The sequence below is a fragment of the Pan troglodytes genome, chromosome 19 (assembly GCF_028858775.2).
Source record: "Pan troglodytes isolate AG18354 chromosome 19, NHGRI_mPanTro3-v2.0_pri, whole genome shotgun sequence".
In the NCBI taxonomy this organism is placed as follows: domain Eukaryota; kingdom Metazoa; phylum Chordata; class Mammalia; order Primates; family Hominidae; genus Pan; species Pan troglodytes.
In genome coordinates, this window is record NC_072417.2 from 11,157,399 (window position 1) to 11,180,472 (window position 23,074).

The 23,074-nt window shown below is 44.2% G+C and overlaps 1 protein-coding gene across 5 annotated transcripts in view; it reads right to left on the bottom strand.

Annotated features, from left to right (window-relative positions):
* VPS53 (VPS53 subunit of GARP complex) overlaps positions 1-23,074 on the bottom strand; it is a 240,471-nt gene that overhangs the window by 191,701 nt on the left and 25,696 nt on the right. For all 5 annotated transcript variants that reach the window (XR_010152741.1, XR_010152740.1, XR_010152739.1 and 2 more), the window contains 2 exons: positions 14,979-15,028; positions 13,066-13,132 (listed from right to left, as the gene is read on the bottom strand). Coding sequence is in view for 1 of the 5 variants with exons in the window: in XM_009431509.5 (XP_009429784.1) it covers positions 13,066-13,132; positions 14,979-15,028 (117 nt within the window). In the remaining 4 variants the exon portion in view is untranslated. The remainder of the gene's footprint in view (positions 1-13,065; positions 13,133-14,978; positions 15,029-23,074) is intronic.

Sequence of the window (23,074 nt, forward strand, 5' to 3'; positions counted from 1 at the left end):
ATTCCTGAAACTAATAAGTGAGTTCAGCAAAGCTGCACAATATAAGGTCAATAAATAAAAATCAATTACATTTCCACAACTAGCAAGAGACAACTGGAAATTTACATTTTAAGAGATACCATTTATAATCATACCAAAAACCACAAAATATTTAGTATAAATCTAGCAAACTATGAGCAAGATCTATATACTAAAAACTAAAACACACTGTTGAGAGAAACTGAAGACCTAAATATATGAAGAAATATTCCACGTTCATATATTGGAAGATTTAATATTGTAAAGATGTCAATTCTCCTTCAATTGATCTATAGACTCAACGCAATCCCAATCAAAGTCCCAGAGATTTCTTTTTTTTCTTTTCTTAAATCAACAAGTTGGCCGGGCGCGGTGGCTCACACCTATAATCCCAGCATTTTGGGAGGCCAAGGCGAGTGAATCACCGAGGTCAGGAGTTCGAGACCAGCCTGGCCAACATAATTAAACCCCGTCCCTACTAAAGAATACAAAAAATTAGCCGGGCATGGTGGCTCACGCCTGTAATCCCAGCGACTCGAGAGGTTGAGGCAGGAGAATCGCTTGAACCCAGGAGGCGGAGGTTGCCGTGGGCCGAGATCACGCCATTGCACTCCAGCCTGGGCAACAAGAGCTAGATTCTGTCTCAAAAAAAAAGAAAAAAAAAGACTAATAAAGGAAAACAGATCCCAATACCTGTAAAAGTCCTGATGATCTTGGCGTAAAAACTGCCTTGCTTTAGAGATGCGATGACAGACAGAGAAAACAAAAAGACAGACGTACTCAACACAAACAGCTGGAGTGGAGAAAGCGGGCAGCTGTGAGTCTGAGAGCCAGGAAGGGAAGACTGCAGTTCCAAGAGCCTGGGTCTGGAAACCGGTGTTGAACAGGCAGCAAAGGCTCCCTGCAGTGACCCAGGTGTCAGTTCCTTCTGTTCATTACAATACGGCATCCAAAAATACTTTTCTTCTAAAATAATATACCAACGGCCCTCAACTTGGGATGGTTCAACACAGAATTTTCTTACTATACGATGGTGCAAAGGTGAGAAACATTCTGTAGAAACCATACTTTCGGTATCCATACAACCATTCTGTTTTTCACTTTCTGTACAGTATTCAATAGATCACATGAGCTATTCAACACTTTAGTATAAAATAGGCTCGGTGTCAGACGATTTGCCTGACTGTAGCCTAATGTAAGTGTTCTGAGCAAATAAATTTAAGGCACGGTAGGCTAAGCTATGATGTTCAGTAAATTACATGTATTAATAAATTTTCAACTTAGGATATTTTCGACTTATGATGGGTTTATCAGAATAAGAACTTATTCTTCATTGCAAGTTAAGACGCATGTGTATGACTGAGAAAAATTTGGAAACAGGTGTGGTGGCTTGCACCTGTAATTCCAGCCACTCAGGAGGCTGAGGCAGGAAGATCGCTTGAGGCAAGGAGTCCAAGACCAGCCAGAGCAATAAAGGAACACCCCATCACTACAAAAAAAAACTTTTTAAATTAAAAAATTAGCCAGACATGGTGACATGCACTTGTAGTCCTAGCTACTTGGAAGTCTGAGGTGGGAGGATCGTTTGAGGCCAGGAGTTTGAGACAGTGAGCTATGCACGCCACACTCCAGCCTGGATGACCCTGGAGCGAGACCCTGTCTCTAAAAAAAAAAAAGAGAGAGAGAGAGAAGAGAATTGGCTGGTTGCAGTGGCTCATGCCTGTAATTCCAGCACTCTGGAAAGCGTAGGTGGGAGGATCACCTGAGGCCAGGAGTTCTAAACCAGCCTGGGCAACATAGTGAGATTCCATCTCTACAAAAAGTGTTTTAAAATAGCCAGGCATAGTGGTGTGCACCTGTAGTCCTAGCTACTTGGGAGGCTGAGGTGGAAGGATCACGTGAGCCCAGGAGTTCAAGGCTAGAGTGAGCTACGATCCTGCCATTACATTCCAGCCTGAATGACAGAGTGAGACCCTGTCTCTAAGAAGAAAAAAAAGAAGAATTTGGAAGTTATAAAAACTAGAAATGAAAAAAAATCTATCTGCAGTCTCAAATTTCAAAAACAATACAAATAATAAATTCTGTTGTCAAGTGGAATGTTTATTTTAACTATAGGGTGATATTGCATGTTACGCCAGGCAAATATCTAATGGAGGTCTTGAGGACAGGACAAGAGAAATGAACCTTTGACCACCACTGTTGCCACAGCAGATATTCTGGACTGTAGGTAAGCTGTGCCGCCATTTTTATTCACAGAGAACAGCACGCTGAAGGCAGTAAGGGGCCTGGGATAACTCAGAACAAGTAAACCTGGAGTTGCTTTAAAGCACAGCAGTGGGGATGGAGAGGAGCTGATGGAGCTGATGGAAAAGCCACAGGAACTCGACAAATACCTGGATGCACAGAACTAGGAACACTGAAATTCCAGTGGACTGTGTATCAGCAGCACTGGTGTTCCTGCCATTTACTAAACATGAGTGAGCCCAACATTGTGCAAGGTGTTTTAAAATACGTTTATTCTAGGCCAGGTGTGGTGGCTCATGCCTGTAATCCCAGCACTTTGGGAGGCTGAGGCAGAAGGACTGCTTGAGGCCAGGAGTTTGAGACTAGCCTGGGCAACATAGCGAGACCTCATCTACACAATACTTAAAAATTAGATTAGCTGGGCGCAGTGGCTCACGCCTGTAATCCCAGCACATTGAGAGGCCAAGGTGGGCAGATCACCTGAGATCAGAAATTCAAGACCAGCCTGGCCAACATGGTGAAACCCTGTCTCTACTAAAAATATAAAAACTAGCCGGGCGTGGTAGTGGTCGCCTGTAATCTCAGCTACTCGGGAGGCTGAGGCAGGGAGAATCACTTGAACCCAGGAGACGGAGGTTGCAGTGAGCAGAGATCGTAACACGGCACTCCAGCCTGGGTGACACAGCAAGACTCCATCTCAAAAAAAAAAAGCCAGGTGCGGTGGCTCATACCTGTAATCCCAGCACTTTGGGAGGCTGAGGCGGGCAGATCATGAGGTCAGAAGATCGAGACCATCCTGGCCAACATGGGGAAACCCCATCTCTACTAAAATACAAAAAATTAGCCGGGCGTGGTGGCACATGCCTGTAGTCCCAGCTACTCAGGAGGCTGAGGCAGGGGAATTGCTTGAACCCAGGAGGCAGAAGCTGCAGTGAGCCAAGATCGCACCAATGCACTCCAGCCTGGAGAGAGACCAAGACTCAGTCTCAAAAAAAAAAAAAAAAAACATGAGCATGGTGGCACGTGCCTGTGGTCCCAGCTACTCGGGAGGCTGAAGTGAGAGGATCACTTGAGCCCACGAGGTTGAGGGTGCAGCGAGCTGTGATTGCACCACTCCACTCTAGCCTGGGCAACAAAGTAAGACCCTGTCTCAAAAACAAATAAATAAATAAGTGGATAAATAAAATAAAGTATATTAATTCTAATCCCCCCTAACCCTGAGGTAGGTATTATTATCTCCATGTCACAGATGAAAAGTTAAGTATCTTGTCCAAGGTCACACAGATAACAGCAGAGACAAAATTTAAATTCAAAGCTCAAGTTTTTTTCACTTTACCAGGATGCCATCCAATGTTACATCACTGAAGATATCTAACTACACCAATCCTTAGAGAATTCAAATAAAATGCCCAGTCCTTCACTGTACATAGAGGAGAGAAAAGATAGCTATTTGGATTCCTTATAGCTTTTCTAAAAATGAGGGATTTTAGAGGATACGTGGCAAAGTGTTCCAAATATGCCGCAGACATGTCTCCCTGCCAAAAAAGCGCTATCAAGGTGATACAATTTGGCTGTGTCCCCACCCAAATCTCATCTTGAACTGTAGTTCCCCAAATCCCTACATGTCATAGGAGGGACCTGGTGGGAAGTCACTGAACCATGGGGTGGTTTCTCCCATTCTATTCACGTGATAGTAAGTTCTCACAAGATCTGATGGTTTTGTAAGAGGCTTCCCCCTTCGCTCAGCTCTCATTCTTCCTCTCTCCTGCCACCTTGTGAAGAAGGATGGGTTTGCTTCCCTTTCCACCATGATTGTAAGTTTCCTGAGGCATCCCCAGCCCTGCAGAAATGTGAGTCAATTAAACCTCTTTCCTTTATAAATTACCCCGTCTAAGGTATTTCTTCATAGCAGTGTGAGAACGGACTAATACACAAGGCTCGTGTGCAATCAACAGGATGAAGAATGGTAGTGAGGCCAAACCCAGTTGCACTACATTGTTAAACAGTTAATGAACATTTTATGAGTCCCCGCCTCAACTACAACCAGTAGCACTCTAGAAGCAGGCAAAATGAACAGTCGCCCGCCCCGCCTCAACTACAACCAGTAGCACTCTAGAAGCAGGCAAAATGAACAGTCGCCCGCCCCGCCTCAACTACAACCAGTAGCACTCTAGAAGCAGGCAAAATGAACAGTCACCAGATTCAACTTGACAAAGGCAAGCCAACCTTGACCTCTGCACTAGACGTAAGAAATCCTGGTTGGGAAATGACTGTGAGCCCGAATCAAAACTCTGCCCCTACAAAAGGCTGATCTAACAACCCGACTCCAGGGCTGCCCCACAGATCACGGTGTTGAGGGCACTCCCAGGTCATGTCCAAACCTCAGCAATTCCTGAAGTTTAGTGTTATTTGCAGACATGCTGAAAAGTACAACGCAAAAAACAATAACAGAAAAGAAATAAAAAATGTCCAGCCAATCTTGGCCACTAATGGGAAACTTCGAGGCCATACTCTAAAAGCTCAGTTGCTTTAGCTGTGGTATGTTTTAGTAGGAAGAAGCAAGTAGCAATTGCCATTTTTTTCCAAACTATTTGTGGTCCCTTTAATACTAATACCAATGACTTTCTTCAATTTTTATCAATCAATGGGCTTCATTTTCCTCCCAAGAGAGGATGAGAGAAAGGATCAATTTAAAGTGAGGGAGGATAAGAATATAAAGTCTCCTTCTAGTGAGCTGACAATGACAAATTCAAAATCCCACATAATGAAGATCAATGCCATGCTGGGAAGTCAGTCTTGGAGAGCAGTTATTTTTGTTCTTTTCACTTGAGACAGGGTCCCCAGGCTGCAGTGTAGAGGTGCCATCATAGACTGCTGTAACCTCAAATCCCTGGGCTCACGCAATCCTCCTACCTTAAACTCCTGAGTAGCCAAGACTATAGGTTTGTGCCACCATGCTGGACTAATTTTTTTTTTTTTTTTGAGATGGAGTCTCACTCTGTCACCAAGGCTGGAGTGCAGTGGCACCATCTCAGCTCACTGCAACCTCCACTTCCTAGGTTCAAGTGATTCTCCAGCCTCAGCCTCGTGAGTAGCTGGGACTACAGGCACGCACCACTGCATCTGGCTAATTTTTGTATTTTTAGTAAAGCCCAGGTTTCCCCATGTTGGCCAGGCTGGTCTCAAACTCCTGATCTCAGGCGATCCGCCCACCTCCACCTCCCAAAGTGTTGGGATTACAGGCATAAGCTACCAAGCCCAGTCTATTTTCGTTCTAATGCTTGAATTGCATAATATGCTAATTTTGAGGAAGAAAAGCAAGGAACACTTTCTCCTTGGAAGGCAATGTACTTTGCTGCTTTAGTTCATAAATCTTTATGATATCTCTATGTAAAAGTGAAGAAGGCAAGTATTAACAGCCTCCTTTTTTGGTGAAAATCAAGACATGGTAAGATGAAGAAACACAGCCCCGGACGACACGCACAGACAGGTAGAAATCCTGTTTTTTGGGTCTGGCACTTTGCGATGAAGTGAGGAGGAAGAACAGGAAGCCTCTGACGGCACGTCACACGGCTCTGAATCCACCCCATTCTGCCTTTTCATCTACAACTTGAATGAAGACACAGAAGGCATGTCTGGCAAATCTGCTAATGATAAAGTGGGGAGGTCATCGAGGCTCCCAAAGATCTTGATGGGATAAACAATCGAGCAGAACTAGTGGGATGAAACGAAAGCTGAGACACACACAGTCTGACAATTTCAAAGACTCTCTTGCACAAACAGAGGTGGAGAAAGTTTAAATGAAAGTCATATGAAGAAAGACCTGGGACAGTACTGGCCCACAGATGTGTTTTGTTTGGCCTTTGCACTGTTTGTGAAAAACACTAAGCCAACAGTTAAAAATTGTGAGAGTTACATGAAAATCCGGATTTCTGGCTGCTCTTGAAAAACTGATAGATCTGGCAATTCCAGGTCTACGTTCAGACGTGACAACAGCTGGTTAGAATTCACCTGTGACTATCCCCTTAGGACCTGGTGGATGCATGTGGACACACACCAGCCTGCTTACGCCGCTTAGGTTACTTTCCCAGCTCTGTGGACATCTGTTTGCGACTCTTGACCTGGGGGTTTCAGGTGACTGCCAACTCAGTAGAAGCCAACCATGTAATACAGCTGCCAAAAATCTCAGGAAATCCAAGGTAATGGAAGAATAGTGTCTAAAATAAAAAATCTCAGCAAATCCAAGGTAATGGAAGAACAGTGTCTACAATCAAAAATCTCAGCAAATCCAAGGTAATGGAAGAACAGTGTCTAAAATCGGTGGCCCTTAAGTTTTGAAGAGTCACAGACTCCTTAGAAAATCTAGAAGAATCAATAAGTTTTCCTCCCATAAATATGTCTAGACATACAAAAATTTACAGTTAATTTCAGGGACTTGACAGACACTCTGGACCCCCAGTCCCTAAGTTAATGAGCTCAGCCCAGAACAAGGAGGTCAACTGTCTCAGTGTATGTTGACACAGCATGTCCACTCCTGGGAACCACATTTTAAGAGGGATGCTGACAAACAGCTATCAAGAGCAAGGATGATAAAGGGTCTGGAAATTACATTATAAAGATGAAAAAACTAAGAATGGTTAGCCTAGAAAAGGGAACACTTAGGAACATAATATCCATTTTCAATTTCAGAAGCTGTAGTAAGGAAAAGGGATTAGGCTTACACCCGTCCAGCTGGCAGAACTAAGATCAACAAGAAGTTACAATGAAGTCTATTTCACTGTTTCAGTCCCATCTAAGAAAGGAGTTTCTCACAACTAAAGCTATAAAACTGAACTAGTCTGTCCTGTGGACCAACAAAGTAGCAAGCTAGCTCCCCATCACTGAAAGTAGCCAAGCTTCTGCAAGATAATGAAACGTCAGAAATGTAATACAAAGGACTCCTGAACTGGGTGGAAGATTGTACTATAATTACCTAATCCTTCTTCCAAAGCGAAGGAGTGAGCAATACAGCACCCCCTCCTTATCAGCTGTTCACTTTCTGAGGTTTTAGCCACCTGTAGTTGACTGTGGTCCAAAAATATTACATGGAAAATTCCAGAAACAGACAATTAGTAAATTTTAAATTATGCGCCATTCTGAGTAGTGTGATAAAATCTTGCACCACCCAATTCTGTCCTGACCAGGTCACGAATCATTCCTTCACCCAGTATATCCATGCTGAATACAGCACCTATTAGTCACTTAGCAGCCATCTCGGCTATTACATACAGCTCCAAATCACAAGAGGAGTGATGCTGGCATACTGTCATAATTGTGCTATTTTATTTTTAGTTATTGTGGTGAATCTCTTACTGTGCCTAATTTGCATGCTAAAGTTTATCACAGGTATGTATATATAGGAAAAAATACGGCATGTATAGGGTTTGCTACTCTCTGGGTTTCAGGCATCCACTGGGGGTCTTGGAATGTATCCCCCACAGATAAGTGGGGACGACTTGTAATAATTCTCTTCTCCTCCCAAACCTTACTCTTGTTCTGATCAAAGAAATAGCTACATTGCAGCCAGACTCCACTGAAGAGACAGAAACTCGGTGGCTGATCCTCTCCTGTGAGTCTGAGAGCTTACTGACGACTGGTCAACGTTGGCCACTCTTGAAACTTCCCACTGCCGGCTTTTTCTTCCTCTAACCCGCCCCTCTATTCACCTCTCTTTCACCTACGTTCAAGCCATCCATTTTAATTCTTGGGAAGCTGCAGAAATTTCATAGCATACCACATCATGTACTTGTTGAATTGACTCATCCACAAAGTTTCAAACATGTGGGCATTTAATTGAAGCTTTTGACTGATGATTTCAACAGATAAAAATGGGGAGGATTCCGTGCCATATAAACTTTGTAAGAGCATCATCGTCTGGTTAGAAGAGGTCACAGACTAGACCAGTTCAAGCTGGCCCACATAGAAGGTGGTCAAAAAACAAAGACTCTGCAAACGTTTAGCAGAATGTTAACCAAGCGGCTGGTATTTCAGAAACTTCAAGAAGCTCAAGAAATGACCTAATTATGCCTTCAATATTTAAATCATTCCTTACCCCCAAATAATTTTTGAGTCAAAAACATTGCTTTTCAAAAGGAACTTTTCTGCTAAAAGTCATTTAAGACACCACGAATGTGAAGTCAACACTTTCCCCACGAATGTGAAGTAAACACTTTCCCCTTATTTACAGATTTAGAAGCACACACCCAGCCGGGCGCGGTGGCTCACACCTGTCATCCCAGCACCTTGGGAGGCCGAGGCGGGCGGACCATGAGGTCAGGAGTTTGAGACCAGCCTGACCAACATGGTGAAATCCCGTCTCTACTAAAAATACAAAAATTAGCCAGGCATGGTGGTGTATGCCTGTAATCCCAGCTACTCAGGAGGCCGAGGCAGGAGAATCGCTTGAACCCAGGAGGCAGAAGTTGCAGTAAGCTGAGATCACACCACTGCACTGCAGCCTGGCTGACAGCGAGACTCTGTCTCAAAAACAAAACAAACAAAAAAGAAGCAAGGAGCACATCTAGGCTGGGTATAGCCTAGCAGCCATCTCAGCTATTACATACAGCTCCAAATCACAAGAGGAGTGATGCTGGCATACTGTCATAATTGTGCTATTTTATTTTTAGTTATTGTGGTGAATCTCTTACTGTGCCTAATTTGCATGCTAAAGTTTATCACAGGTATGTATATATAGGAAAAAATACGGCATATATAGGGTTTGCTACTCTCTGGGTTTCAGGCATCCACTGGGGGTCTTGGAATGTATCCCCCACAGGTAAGTGGGGACGACTTGTAATAATAAGTGTCTCATGCCTATAATCTCAGCATTTTGGGAACCCAAGGCAGGAGGATCACTTCAGGCCAGGAGTTCAAGACCAGCCTGGGCAAGACAGGAAGAACCCATCTCTACCAAAAATAAAAAATTAGAAATTAAAAATAGCTGTGTGTGGTGGCACATGCCTGTAGTCCTAGCTACTTCGGAGGCTAAGGTGGGAGGATCACTTGGCCCCAGGGGTTGAAGGTGACCGTGAACAATGATTGCACTCCAGCCTGAGCAACAGGGCAGGACCCTGTCCCTAAAATAATAATAATAAATACAAATTTAAAAGCAGCACATCGGTTCTGGTTAAACACAATCAAGATTAAATTTATAAAAGGAAAACCTCCTTTTGTCCATATTGCCACACCCTTCTGAGTGTTCTTCAGAAGCTTAGGAAGCGAGTGCTGAAAGCAAACTTCTCTTCTCTTCCAGGGAAGAGGGGAACGTGGGGCCTCTTGACCTACAAAACTCAGTATTTTGGAACATCCGTAATTCCACCAAGTCTGTGCCAGTCAAATAGACTCCTTTTAGCAAACCAGCCAGCCAGGGCTGGAGAGCAAGGCTTTCACCCCTAGGAGTTGACAAGGACAGGACCCAAGAGCTCCTTGGAAAAAAAAAAGCTTCTACTTCAGTTTGCATTACAAAGTGCTGGAAAAGACAGATGGGGACATGACAGGAAAAGCAATTATTTCTTCTGGGCTTCCTTTCTGTCTGGATTCTAAGGAGACGAATACAAAATTCCATCACAGATTGAAATGCTATCTAAACATTCTTGGAAATGTGGTCTTGCTCTCTGAAATACGACCTGCTCTGCCGCGGCAACCTGTAACCTATTAATACGGGATGGGGGAGAACGCCGACATTCCTGCAGACTGTCTAATTCTGGGTCTGACTCTGCAATACCGCTAGTTTGCAAGAGTCCAGAACCACAGGCTGAAACGTAAATAACTGAAAGATATACATCTATTATACACAGCACGACCCAACAAAAAATGCTGATGAATCACTCACTATTTTCACATTCTTGAAATTTTAAACATCTATGACTCCTGCACTGTAAGACTTCTAGTGAGCTATTCCAAATGTAGACTGAATCACTCTGAACAAGCAGTGTTACTATTCCCAGTAGCAGCAAGTTGGGACTCTTAATGCACAAAGCAAGTTTTAAATCACTTTTAAGGAACACCCACTTGCCGATCAAAATGATGTTTTTATGATAAAATGTTTTTGTTTATTTATAATTAATAAACAATCTTAGACAGACAAAATATTCAATACAGTTGCATAAAATGTTGTGGGGGTTTTGCTGTTGCTTTTGGGGACGGGGTCTCGCTCTGTCATCCGGGCTGGAGCGCAGCGGCACCATTACAGCTCACTGAAGCTTGTACCACCACACCCAGCTAATTATTTTACCTTTTCGTAGAGACGTGTATTGCTATGTTGCCGAGGCTGGTCTCAAACTCCTGGCCTCAAGTCATCCTCCCACCTAGGCATCCCAAAGTGTTGAGATTACAGGCATGAGCCATTGTGCCCGGCTCAGTTGAATAAAATGTTATTGCATGTGGCCTGTGTGTAGTGAAATAGAAAGATGACAAAGATACAGTTCTTACCTTCCAGGAGCTTACAAACATCAAAGGGATGAGACTTGTTCTCTGGTAAGTCAAGGGAGACCCCAAAAGCCAAATGAAAAGTACAAGAATGGGGCTGTGGGATTTATGGAGAAAGGACATCGAGGGACACTGGAATCCATTTTCTCCTCTGTAAAATGAGGGGAGGGGCCCAGATGAGTTTCAAATCCTTTCCAGTTCAAAATTCTGATTCCTTGGTGTATTCAGATAAGGTCAATGGAAAACATCGTCAAGAAACTAGTATCTGAGCTGGTCCTTGGATGGGTAAGATTGGGAAATGCGGCGGCTTAAAGAAATAGGAGGAAAAGCATTTCAAGCACAAAAGAGTCTGTAAGCACAGGTCCAGAAAGCACACGCATGCTCGTAGAGCACAAAGTCTTCAGTGTAGACAGAACACAAGAGGAGGCAAAACTGGAATTGGAGACCAGAATTTTGAATGCCAAGCAAAGGAATTTGGATTTCTTTTTTTTTTTGAAACAGGGTCTCACTCTGTTTCCCAGGCTGGAGTGCAGTGGCACGATGATGGCTTACTGCAGCCTCGAACTTCCTGGCTCAGCTGATCTTCCTGTCTCGGCCTCCTCAGTAGCTGGGACTACAGGCACAGGCCACCACCATGCCCAGCTAATTTTGTACTTTTTGAAGATGCAGGATTTTGTCATGTTGCCCAGGCTGGCCTGGAACTCCTAGGCTCAAGTGATCTCCCCGCCTCAGCCTCCCAAAGTGTTGGGATTGCAGGTGTGGGCCACCATGCCTGGCCTTGGATTTCATTTAGTGGCCAGAGCTGATACGGTGTCTGAAGAAGCAGACAATACGATCAAACACAGATTAGGACAGCTAAGCAGCAGAATGCAGCTGGAGTGCTTGAGGCTGCCCTGTCCCTCTGTAGGACCCCTCTGAAGTTCCCATTTACATGGGCCTCATCTGCCAAAGAAGCCATGCTTCATGAAATATACCCCAACAGACAAAACGAGGTAACGAGGGCTAAAAACCATACAGGAGTCCAGAAAACAGCAACAGTTTTAGGAACCTAACGTGTCTACACACAAATTCTGATGATGACAAGAAGGCCAACTACTCACAAACAGGCCAAAGGAAACGGGCTATCAAATGGAAAGTGACTATAAAGTGGAAAAATGGAAAAAGAAAGTGATATAAAGTAGTAAAAATAGACAGATGGGAAAACTACAGATGTAAAAGAAAGAGACTCCTAATATCTGTAAGCAACTGGCAGAAGGAAACAGAAATATCAGAGATCTGGAAATTTCAACGTAGGATTATACGCTCCTCCCACTCCAAATCTGGGCAGCAGGATGAACATTTTTAGAAATTAGCTGTCCTAAAAAATGTCAAAGAGGAGAAATCACAGCATTGAAGCACTTGCAAAGAAGCAGTCCTGACCTGAGTTAGTGCTGATAAGGGAGGACAGGACATGGCAAGAGAGGACGGCTAGAAAGGCAAGCTCAGCATTTCTATTACGACAGGCATTCTGAAATACGATGCCTCAACAGAAGAACAGAATCAAATAAAAAGGGAAATGGTTCACAGATAACATCTGGCCCCTCAATTATTAAAGAGTATCTCCTCCCTACACACTTTTCCCTTCATTGCCTCCAACAGCCTCCTTAACTAGATCCAATAAGACTTACTTCATTCCCTCCAATGGCCTCCTTAACTAGATCCAATAAGACTTATAAAACTTTTTTTTTTTTTGAGACAGTCTCACCCCTGTCGTCCATGCTGGAGTGCAGTGGTGCGATCTCGCCTCACTGCAACCTCTGGCTCCTGGGTTCAAGTGACTCTCATGCCTCAGCCTCCTGAGTAGCTGGGATTACAGGCGTGAGCCGCTGTGCCCGCTGTGCCCGGCCAACTTGTAAAATTTTTTAATGAATCTTGAGTCACCTGCCTGCTGGCAAAGTGAGGTACGAGGAAATGGTAACTATGTCAGGTTACTATCTTTTACAGCCACAAAATATCAAAACCCCAACAACTCAGCTGACAAATGCAGCAACCTCATTTAGCCACAGCCCACAAAATAAAAGAGGGCACAGGAGATGCCCGACACGAAGGAGAAAGACAAGGAAGCCCCAGTGTTCTCATCTGGCCTCGGGTGAGCGGTGCCACAGTACACGGTCCTGGTCCAAGGGACACTGAGGGACAGCACGTGGCTGCTGCGGGTGCCTGCCCTGTCCTGTCCTGCCATGTATGAAACGGATCAATTGGAAAGTGCTCTGCAAGAGGGCACATCGACGTTTTGGTCATCTGGTTGCCAGGAGAAACCAGGGGAGCATAGGTAATATGGAGGAATGAGTTACTTACTTGCCGTCCATCCTGCCCCACGTTCGTCTGACCTCTTACAACAGTTCGAATATTGTCATCCAGTCTCCTAGCAAAACAGTTCAAGGATACAGTCATTCAAATAATCTTTATTCTAGGTTGACCAAAAGAAAAAAATAAAAAAGTAATTTATCCATCAACTTCTGCAGACTGCACCTAATTGTCCAGAAAACCAAACACGTGTGAGTGGCATCAGGCAGGAGGAGGGCAGCGACAGCCGTGTGGGAAGTCAAGCCCAGTGCAGGCTGATGCATCGCCTTGTTGTTAAAAATGCCTATTTTCACTTAATAGTCTGAGCTATCTGAAAGGACTAATAAAATCTGCAGGATTTTTCATGGAGTATATCAGGAATGACAAAGTTACGGAGCCTTTACGTGAACATGCCAGATAACTCAAATTACCTCACACACAATCCCTTTCTCAGTCCCCTTATGAGGCGGAAAGAGCCAGAGTGATAGATGGAATCAGTGCTTCCGGGCCCTGATCATGCAATCCATGCCTGAGGCAGATCTACGGCTTCCAGCTCCTCTGCCCCCACGGTTCACAATGTTTAATCATGGGCCACCACCCAACCCACCAGCAGATCTGACATGGTTAGCTGTTATGTCACCAAGGGATACACATATAAGCCCATCTTCATGTCTAAGCCTTGGGAACCCAAAAACAGGTAAATCCACAAAAACAGGGAAATAAAGCCATTAAAAAGCTAGTCGAAGGACAGACAGAATGGCTCACACCTATAATCCTAGCACTTTGGGAGGCCAAGGCAGGCAGATCACTTGAGGCTAGGAGTTCAAGACCAGCCTGGCCAACACAGTGAAACCCTGTATCTACTAAAAACACAAAAATTAGCTGGGCATGGTGGTGCATGCCTATAATTCCAGCTACTTGGGTGGCTGAGGCTCAAGAATTGCTTGAACCTGGGAGGCGGAGATTACAGTAAGCCAAGATCACACCACTGCACTCTAGCCTGGGTGACAGAGCCAGACTCCATCTCAAAAAAAAAAAAAAATCTAGTAGATGTGGGAGACTGAGGCAGGCAGATTGCTTGAGCTCAGCAGTTTGAGACCAGCCTAGCCAACAAGGCGAAACCCCATCTCTACAAAAAATATAAACATTAGCAAAGTGTGGTGGTGCGCCTGTAGTCCCAGCTACTCGGGAGGCTGAGGTGGGAGGATCACTTGAGCCCAGAAGATCGAGGCTGCAGTGAGCTGTAACTGCACCAGTGCGCTCCAGCCTGGGACACAGAGTAAGACCTTGTTTCGGAAAAAAAAAAACAGAAAAAAAGAAGAAAAAAATCTATCAGAAAAGCTTTTGCCTCCTTCTATAATTACAAAAGATGTTTTGAGTAGACTCTATCACAGCTTCCTTCCTTTTGTATGAAGAATTGAAGACTGGCCAAAGCATTGAGTTCCTTGCCACAAAGTTCATATGGATAAAATAATTATATGGCCGGGTGCGGTGGCTCACCCCTGTCATCCCAGCACTTTGGGAGGCGAAGGCAGGTGGATCACTTGAGGTCAGGAGTTCGAGACCAGCCTGACCAACATGGTGAAACCCCGTCTCTACTAAAAATACAAAACTTGCCAGGCGTGGTGGCTCACACCTGTAATCCCAGCTACTAGGGAGGCTAAGGCAGGAGAATCACTTGAACCTGGGAGGTGGAGGTTGCAGTGAGTCAAGATCACACCATTGCACTCCAGCCTAGGCAATGAGCAAAAATCCGTCTCAAAAATAAATAAATAAATAATAAAAATTTTAAAAGGAATTATATTACCATCTATGGCAAACTTGAGATTTCAGTGCTCTCACAGAAAAATGTGATCCAGAATGTGATTAACTAAATTAACAATATACTTTTCATTAATTATGAACAATCACACAGCTTTACTCACCTTATTTTCAGCCTAATTTTGTTCACGACTTCGTCTATGTTCGCCAGAGACTACAATAAAGAAGGAAGAGTGCCCAGCGGTTAGTCCACTTCCTGGAATTCCTCTTTCACAGGAAAATGATGTGCTATAATAGCTACTTATGAAATCTCAAAAAATTTAATCACATGATATGAGTTTTGCTTTAAAAAAAAAAAAAAGTAAAGCAGTAGTTGGAAGCTACTGCCACATCTAGCCCAGCCCCTATTTTTTGTAAATAAAGTTTCACTGGAACACAGCCATGCCCATTCACTTACATATTGCCTGCGGCTGCTCTTAAGCTAACATGGCAGGTAGGCAGTCGTGAAAGACGCTGTACAGCCACAAAGCCTGAAGTATTTACTATCTGGACCTTTACAGGAGAGTCTGCTGACCCATGGTGTACGTGATTGTGACAAATTCACGTAACGAAATACAGCAACAAAAATGAATGAATGCACAACACCATGGATAAACATTTTACTAACGGAATGGGGCACAGAAAAAGCCAGACACAAGGGGACAGAGGATACGATTTCACTAACATAATTCTCCTGTTAGAAGCTAGGACAGTGGTTATCTCTGGGGGAAGGTAGTGACAGTGAACAGGCAAGGAAAGGCCTTCTGAAGATTTTTTAAAATGTTTTATTTCTTGATCTGGGTGGCAGTTACATGGCTATGTTTATTTTGTGAAACTTCATCAAGTTGTACCCTTAAGATTTGTGTACTCCTCTGTATTATGTTATACTTCAATAAACACACAAATTTATTTTTTATTATATAGATCCACTAGAAAAAAGTCTGGAAGGATAGATAGGAGTAATTGTAATGCATTAGTAGTTGCAGCATTAGTAGCTATAATCTATCAACTACATATTGCAATATGAAAAGAAGGGATTTCAAATTTTTCTTCTTGGGCCGGGTGCAGTGGCTCACGCCTGTAATCCCAGCACTTTGGGAGGCCAAGGCAGGTGGATCACCTGACGTCAGGAGTTTGAGACCAGCCAGACCGTCATGGCGAAACCCCATCTCTACTAAAAATACAAAAAAAAAAAAAAAATTAGCCAGGCGTGGTGGGGGGCGCCTGTTATCCCAACTACTCAAGAGGCTGAGGCAGGAGAATCGCTTGAACCCGGGAGGTAGAGGTTGCAGTGAGCTGAGAATGTGCCATTGCACTCCAGCCTGGGCAACAAGAGCAAAACTCTGTCTCAAAAAAAAATATTTTCTTCTTTTTGTCTGTATTTTATAATTATTGACTATGCACTACTACTGTGATTATAATAAGCTTATTATAACAACAATTAAAACAAAGGGATCACTTCTGACCTTAGAGATGAGAAAACGTGAGGAAATGGTGCCCCCTAATGGACAAGAGGAGGTACAATTTTATAGTACTATTTTAATTCAAGTTTTCAAAATACAATTCAATAAATCCTCTTCCTCTCTCCCTTAACAAATATTTTATCTCAGAAGGAATTAGGGATATTGTAGGAAATATGCTTATAAATTGCTTCTGGCTACCTCTGATGGGAGGAGGAGGCCAGGTGCCTTCCAGGAGCAGGTCTGGTAAGAGAAACAGGCCATGAGTGTTTGAGATGTCAGACTGGGTTGTCACAGCTCATCCTACTGTTCTGACCAAGCCAACAGTTACTCAGAATTTTCAGAAATCCAAGAACAGCTTGAGGTAAAAATGAATCTCAGGCTGGACGTGATGGCTCATGCCTGTAATCCCAGCACTTTGGGAGGCTAAGGTGGGAGGATCACTTAAATCCAGGAATTCAAGACCAGCCCAGACAATACAGTGAGATCCCATCTCTCCAAAAAATAAAAAAAAGTTAGCCAGGCATGGTGGCATGTGCTTGCAGTCCCAGGTACTCAGAAGGCTGAGGTGGGAGGATCACCTGAGCCCAGAAGGTCGAGGCTGCAGTGAGCCATGTTTGCACCACTGCACTCCAGCCTGGGCTAAACAGCCCTGTCTCAAAAAAAAAAGAAAAACGAATCTCAGAAAAATTACTTTAATTTATATATAATTATATATATACATATATTTTTGTGTGTGATGGAGACTAGCTCTGTCACCAGGCTGGAGTGCAATGGTGCGATCTCGGCTCACTGCAACCTCCGACTCCCTGGTTCAAGCGATTCTCCTGCCTCAGCCTCCCGAGTAGCTGGGATTACAGGCACATGCCACCACGCCCAGCTAATTTTTGTATTTTTAGTAGAGACGGGGTTTCACCACGTTGGCCAGGATGGTCTCGATCTCTTGACCTCGTGATCTGCCCGCCTTGGCCTCCCAAAGTGCTAGGATTACAGGTATAAGCCACCGCGCCTGGCCAAGAGGAAAATATTTCTAATATCATTTTATGATAGCAAGTATTTTTATAATATCAAATAGCCTACCTTTAAGATGGCGGCTCACTCTGTCACCAAGGCTGGAGTGCAGTGGTGCAATCATAGCTCACTGTAACCTCAAACTCCTGGGCTCAAGCAATCCTCCCACCCCAGCCTCCTGAGTGGCTGGGAACAAAAAGGTACATGCACTGAGCCTGGCTAATTTTATTATTTTGTTATAGACACAGGGTCTTGCTATGCTGCCCAAGCTGATCTTGAATTCCTGGCTTCAAGCAATGCTCCCGCCTTGGCCTCCCAAAGCACTGGGATTACAGGCATGAGGCAGTGCACCCGGCCCTATAATATCATTTTTATAATATAATGAATGTAGCTTTTAAAAAGAACAGAGGCCGGGTGTGGAGGCTTATGTCTGTCCTTTGGGAGGCTGAGGTGGGTGGACTGCTAGAGCCCAAGAGTTAGAGACCAACCTGGACAACGTGGTGAAACTCCATCTCTACAAAAAAATAGAAAAATTAGCCGGGTGTGGTAGCACACGCCTGTAGTACAATCTACTTATTAGGCTGAGGAGAGAAGACTGATTGAGTCTGTAAATTCCAGGGCACAGTGAGCTGTGATGGAGCCACTGAACTGTAGCCTGGGTGATGGGTGAGAATCTCAAAAAGAAAAAATAAATAAAAATAAAATAAAAATAGGCCGGGCGCGGTGGCTCATGCCTGTAATCCCAGCACTTTGAGGCCAAGGTGGGCGGATCACAAGGTCAGGAGTTCGAGACCAGCCAGGCCAATATGGTGAAACACCGTCTCTACTAAAAATACAAAAAAAAATTAGCCGGGCGTGGTGGCAGGTGCCTGTAATCCCAGCTACTCGGGAGGCTGAGGCAGGAGAACTGCTTGAACCCAGGACGCAGAGGTTGAGGTGAGCCGAGATCGCGCCACTGCACTCCAGCCTGGATAACAGAAGGAGACTCTGTCTCAATAAATAAATAAATAAAAGAGAAGAGAAAGAAATATCCTAAAGTTACACTATTTGATAGTTAGGTGGCCTTTGGGTGACTGTTTTCCCTTCATTTCCAGGCTTTCTGCTGGAGGGGAAAGGGAAAGGCTGCTAGCATTTAATGTGGATCTCCTAGGCAACAATTGCAGGCACTTCACAGAAATTATTTCCCTTAATCCCCTCTGCCAGGCGAGGCACACTTTTCTCCTCTTCAACGTTAAGATTGAGAACTATGGAGGCGGAGGCCGGGCATGGTGGCTCATGCCTGTAATCCCAACACTTTGGGAGGCCGAGGTACATGGGTTTCCTAAGTTCAGCAGTTCAAGACCAGTCTCTGGGCAACCTGGCAAAACCCTGTCTCTACCAAAAATACAAAAAACTACCTGGGCTTGCTGGTGCACGCCTGTGGTCCCAGCTACTCAGGAGGCTGAGGTGGGAGGGTCGCTTGAGCCTGGGAGGCAGAGGTTGCAGTGAGCCGAGATCACACCACTGCATTCCAACCTAGGTGACAGAGTGGGAACCCACCTCAAATAAAAAACAGATGGGAAACGTGCTCTGCAGGACAGGTGCTTTGCCTGAAGCTGCAGAGATCCCACCTCAAATAAAAAACAGATGGCAAACGTGCTCTGCAGGACAGGTGCTTTGCCTGAAGCTGCAGAGATCCTCTTTCTTACTCTAGCATCCACCTCTAACGCAATGATTCTTGACCTAATTTTCCTGCACCCCAAGACACCGGACAGCTATGACACACCCACTCTCATCAGTTAGTTCAGTGTCTGGCTATGGCAGTGATCCTCACCAGGGTTGAGGGCCTCTCTGGAGTTGGGGAAAAGCCCTGTGGGAATCCACATTGGCTGGGCAGACGGGTTTATCATGCTTTGAGAATCACTCATCTCGTTTAGTTATAATGTGGTTGTACAGTTTTGTTTATTTTTTAAATGTTTTAGTTATTGCAAAATATTTCCTGATTCTAATGGTAATTCTTGACAATTACAGAAAATAGGTAGTCATCTGCACACCCAGGACAGTATGACCACAATCAGAATTTTTGCGTATTGCCTTCTACTATGAAACTGTATAGCTGTACAAAAATAAACTGGGATGATAAGCAATTTGGCATCTTTTTTTTTTTTTTTTTTTTTAAGGCAGGATCTCATTCTGTCACCCAGGCTGCAGTGCAGTGGCACGATCTCAGCTGACTGCAACTTCCACCTCCCAGGCTCAAGCGATCCTCCTGCCTCAGTGATCCACCCGCCTTGGTCTCCCAAAGTGCTGGGATTAGAGAATACAGCCATGAGCCGGATCTTGGGTTTTTTTTTCTCTTAACAATACAGATCCAGAGCATTTTTGGGGTCACCAGAAACTCTTTAGAAACATCCCCATATAACTCTTTTCTCAAAGTTCCTAATTATGTTAGTTTTGTATTAGTTTTCCATAAATTTCATTTAGTTTCCTCTAATCAAACTTTCAAATGATTATCTTCAGTTTACTGTTAGGAGGTTAAAAAGATTTTCTAGACCACTGTGACCAAACCTGGCTACTATTTAAACCCCACAGGCACTCTGTTGCATGGAAAATCCCAAGCTCCTCTCAGGCCTGGCCGGGTGAAATAGTAAGAGGCATCCATTCCAGGCCACTCAACAGGCTCCAGACAACCGCAGACACACAAGTACTTCCACTCAACAGAAACATATTCTGACCCTCCTCCTCACAGTAACACTAAATTCACTCTGGAAATACTAAAATCTACTTTAAACAATCTAAACTCATAATGTACAAGTGTTTACTGGAGGTCCATGAGGTATACAGATGGTTTTTGCCCAATATCTGACAATAGTTAAATTTCAAGCTATGCCACTACTTTCTACTACCTTTTCATTAAGATCCACAGGAATCTGGCTTACATTTCACTCAGATGACCTGCTAAGTGAAACTCTGAGACTAGAGAAGTAAAGATAACCCTGTGTCATAAATGTTCTGAGTTACTCTAAGAAACGTGACTGCACATTATCATATACCTGGGGCATAATTAGACAAGACACAGAACTGAATCTGTGGAACAACAAAGATCTTGAGTTTTACACACCACAAGAGGTGAGAACCTGGTGGTTTCCTACAAAATTTTCAAATCTAACCCTTCTTTTTGTTTTGGTGAATCAGCAATTACTATCTTTATCCTAGCTATTCCCAAATGTCTCTCTCCAGCTAATTCCTAAAATTCCCCTTTCATACAAAATGATGAGCTATAAAGGCTTTTTGTGAAATCTCAAAAAAGACAATCACACAGTATATCATCTTTTAAACTTTATTTTAAAAATCAGTATATCCATTAAAAAAGTTTGGAAGGATCTGCCAAAATATTCACAATGATGGGGATCAAGAGCTCTGCACTCAAATACCCAACAACTTATTTCCACCTGGATGACCTGAGCATATTCAAACTTGGGCTCACCTGACAGCCCACTCCAGCCCTACCTGCCACTGAAACCTGCTCTTTCTCCTTACGCTCAGTAATTGGGTAAAGTGGAAAGCTGCCATTACCCACCCAGTCAGCCAAATCTGGCTACTTAGAAACCAGTTCAAAATTCTTAACTTAGGGCCAGGCACAGTGGCTCAAATCTGTAATCCCAGCACTCGGAGAGGCTGAGGCAGGAGGGTGGCTTGAGGCCAGGAGTTCCAGACCAGCCTGGGCAACACAGCAAGGCCCAGTCTGTAAAAAAAAAAAAAAAAAAAATTAAAAATCAGCTGGGGCTGGGCACGGTGGCTCACGCCTGTAATCCCAGCACTTTGGGAGGCCGGGGCAGATGGATCATGAGGTCAGGAGATCGAGACCATCCTATCCTGGCCAACATGGTGAAACCCCATCTCTACTAAAAATACAGAAATTAGCTGGGCGTGGTGGCACGTGCCTATAATCTCAGCTACTCGAGAGGCTAAGACAGGGGAATTGCTTGAACCAGGGAGTGGGAGGTTGCAGTGAGCCAAGATGGCACCACCCCACCCCAACCTGGTGACAAAGCAAGACTCCATCTCAAAATAATAATAATACTCAGCTGGGTGTGGTGGCACACACCTGTAGTGCTAGCTACTGAGGAGGCTGAAGTGGGAGGATTGCTTGAGTCCAGGAATTTGAGGTTGCAGTGAGCTATGATTGTGCCACTGCACTCCAGCCTGGGCAAGAGAGTGAGACCCCATCTCAAAAAAAAATTACTAACTTGGCCTGTAGTATTCAGCTAAAACACCATTTCCTCAAGGGAGTAAGCCTTTTCAATCCATCTTGAGCAAGTAAGGCCCTGGGTTCTGCTGTCACTGTATTTGGCATGCTTCCTTCATGGCAACGCTATCACATTTAAGCCGAGTGTTATCTTTCCGTGCCTCGTGATTCTCACTCTAAAATAAGAAGGATAACAAAGTGGAGTTTATCACTGTTTAGTGCCTAGAGTGCTGTCGGGTACACAGGAAGTATCTAATAAAGATTACTATTACAGTTGTAGTAAAGGTTATATAAGAGCAAGTGACAAATAATATTTAAAAATTATACGAGCAAGTCAGGCCGGGCGCAGTGGCTCACGCCTGTAATCCCAGCACTTTGGGAGGTCAAGGTGGACAGATCACAAGGTCAAGAGATTGAAACCATCCTGGCCAACATGGTGAAACCCCGTCTCTACTAAAAATACAAAAATTAGCCAGGCTTGGTGGCGCGTGTCTGTAATCTCAGCTACTCAGGAGGCTGAGGCGGGAGAATCGCTTGAACCCGGGAGTTGGAGGTTGCAGTGAGCCGGGATTGTGCTACTGCATTCCATCCTGGCAACAAAGCGAGACTCAGTCTCAAAAAAAAAAAAAAAAAAAAAAAAAAAAAAAAAAATTACACAAGCAAGTCATTGTAACATCATAATTTACCTATAATCAGTTACTGTGAGATTAACTATCAAGATAGACTATGAAGTCTGTGTTGGTAGACTATATCTGTCTTGCTCACTTCTCTACCCCAAATTTCTTACAAAGCTAGGTAGAGTGGGTGTTTTTTTAACTGAATAAACCAATGACTGAATTTTGGATTCACCATGACCCTCTACCTTCATGCCCTCAGGTACCAAACTGCATGACTTTGGTCCCCTCAATAGCTCTCAGATCTGGTTCTATCCCACAGCTTTTCTCCGGCTCTCACCATCTCTTTCCGGTGATCTACTGCGTGAATCTCCTGCCTGCAGTCTCCCCCCACCTCCATCCCTTGCTCGTCCTCCACATGGCTGCCAGACAGAATTTTAAAAACGTGAATGTGCTCCAGCCATTATCCTGCCAAAAGTCCTTCAATGAATACTCGCTGCCTACAGCAGCAACCTCCAGAGCAGGGTGCGAACGTCCCCACGAGGTCTGCCACACTGCCCCCTGGGGAGTGAGGAGCAAACACTGAAGCCTCTATGTTTATTTTCTATTTATATAGCAAATACTACTGAAGCCTAACTTATTTAAAATTGGTACTCACATATGTATATAATATTTTGGGGATACAGGCTTAAAAATTATCCAAGTGAAAATCAGCTCTGTGGGTCGGGCGCGGTGGCTCACGCCTGTCATCCCAGCACTTTGGGAGGCCGAGGCGGGCGGATCACCTGAGGTCAGGAATTTGAGACCAGCCTGGCCAACATGGTGAAACCCCATCTCTACTAAAAATACAAAAATTAGCCGCGTAGTGGCAGGCCCCTATAATCCCAGCTGCTCAGGAGGCTGACACA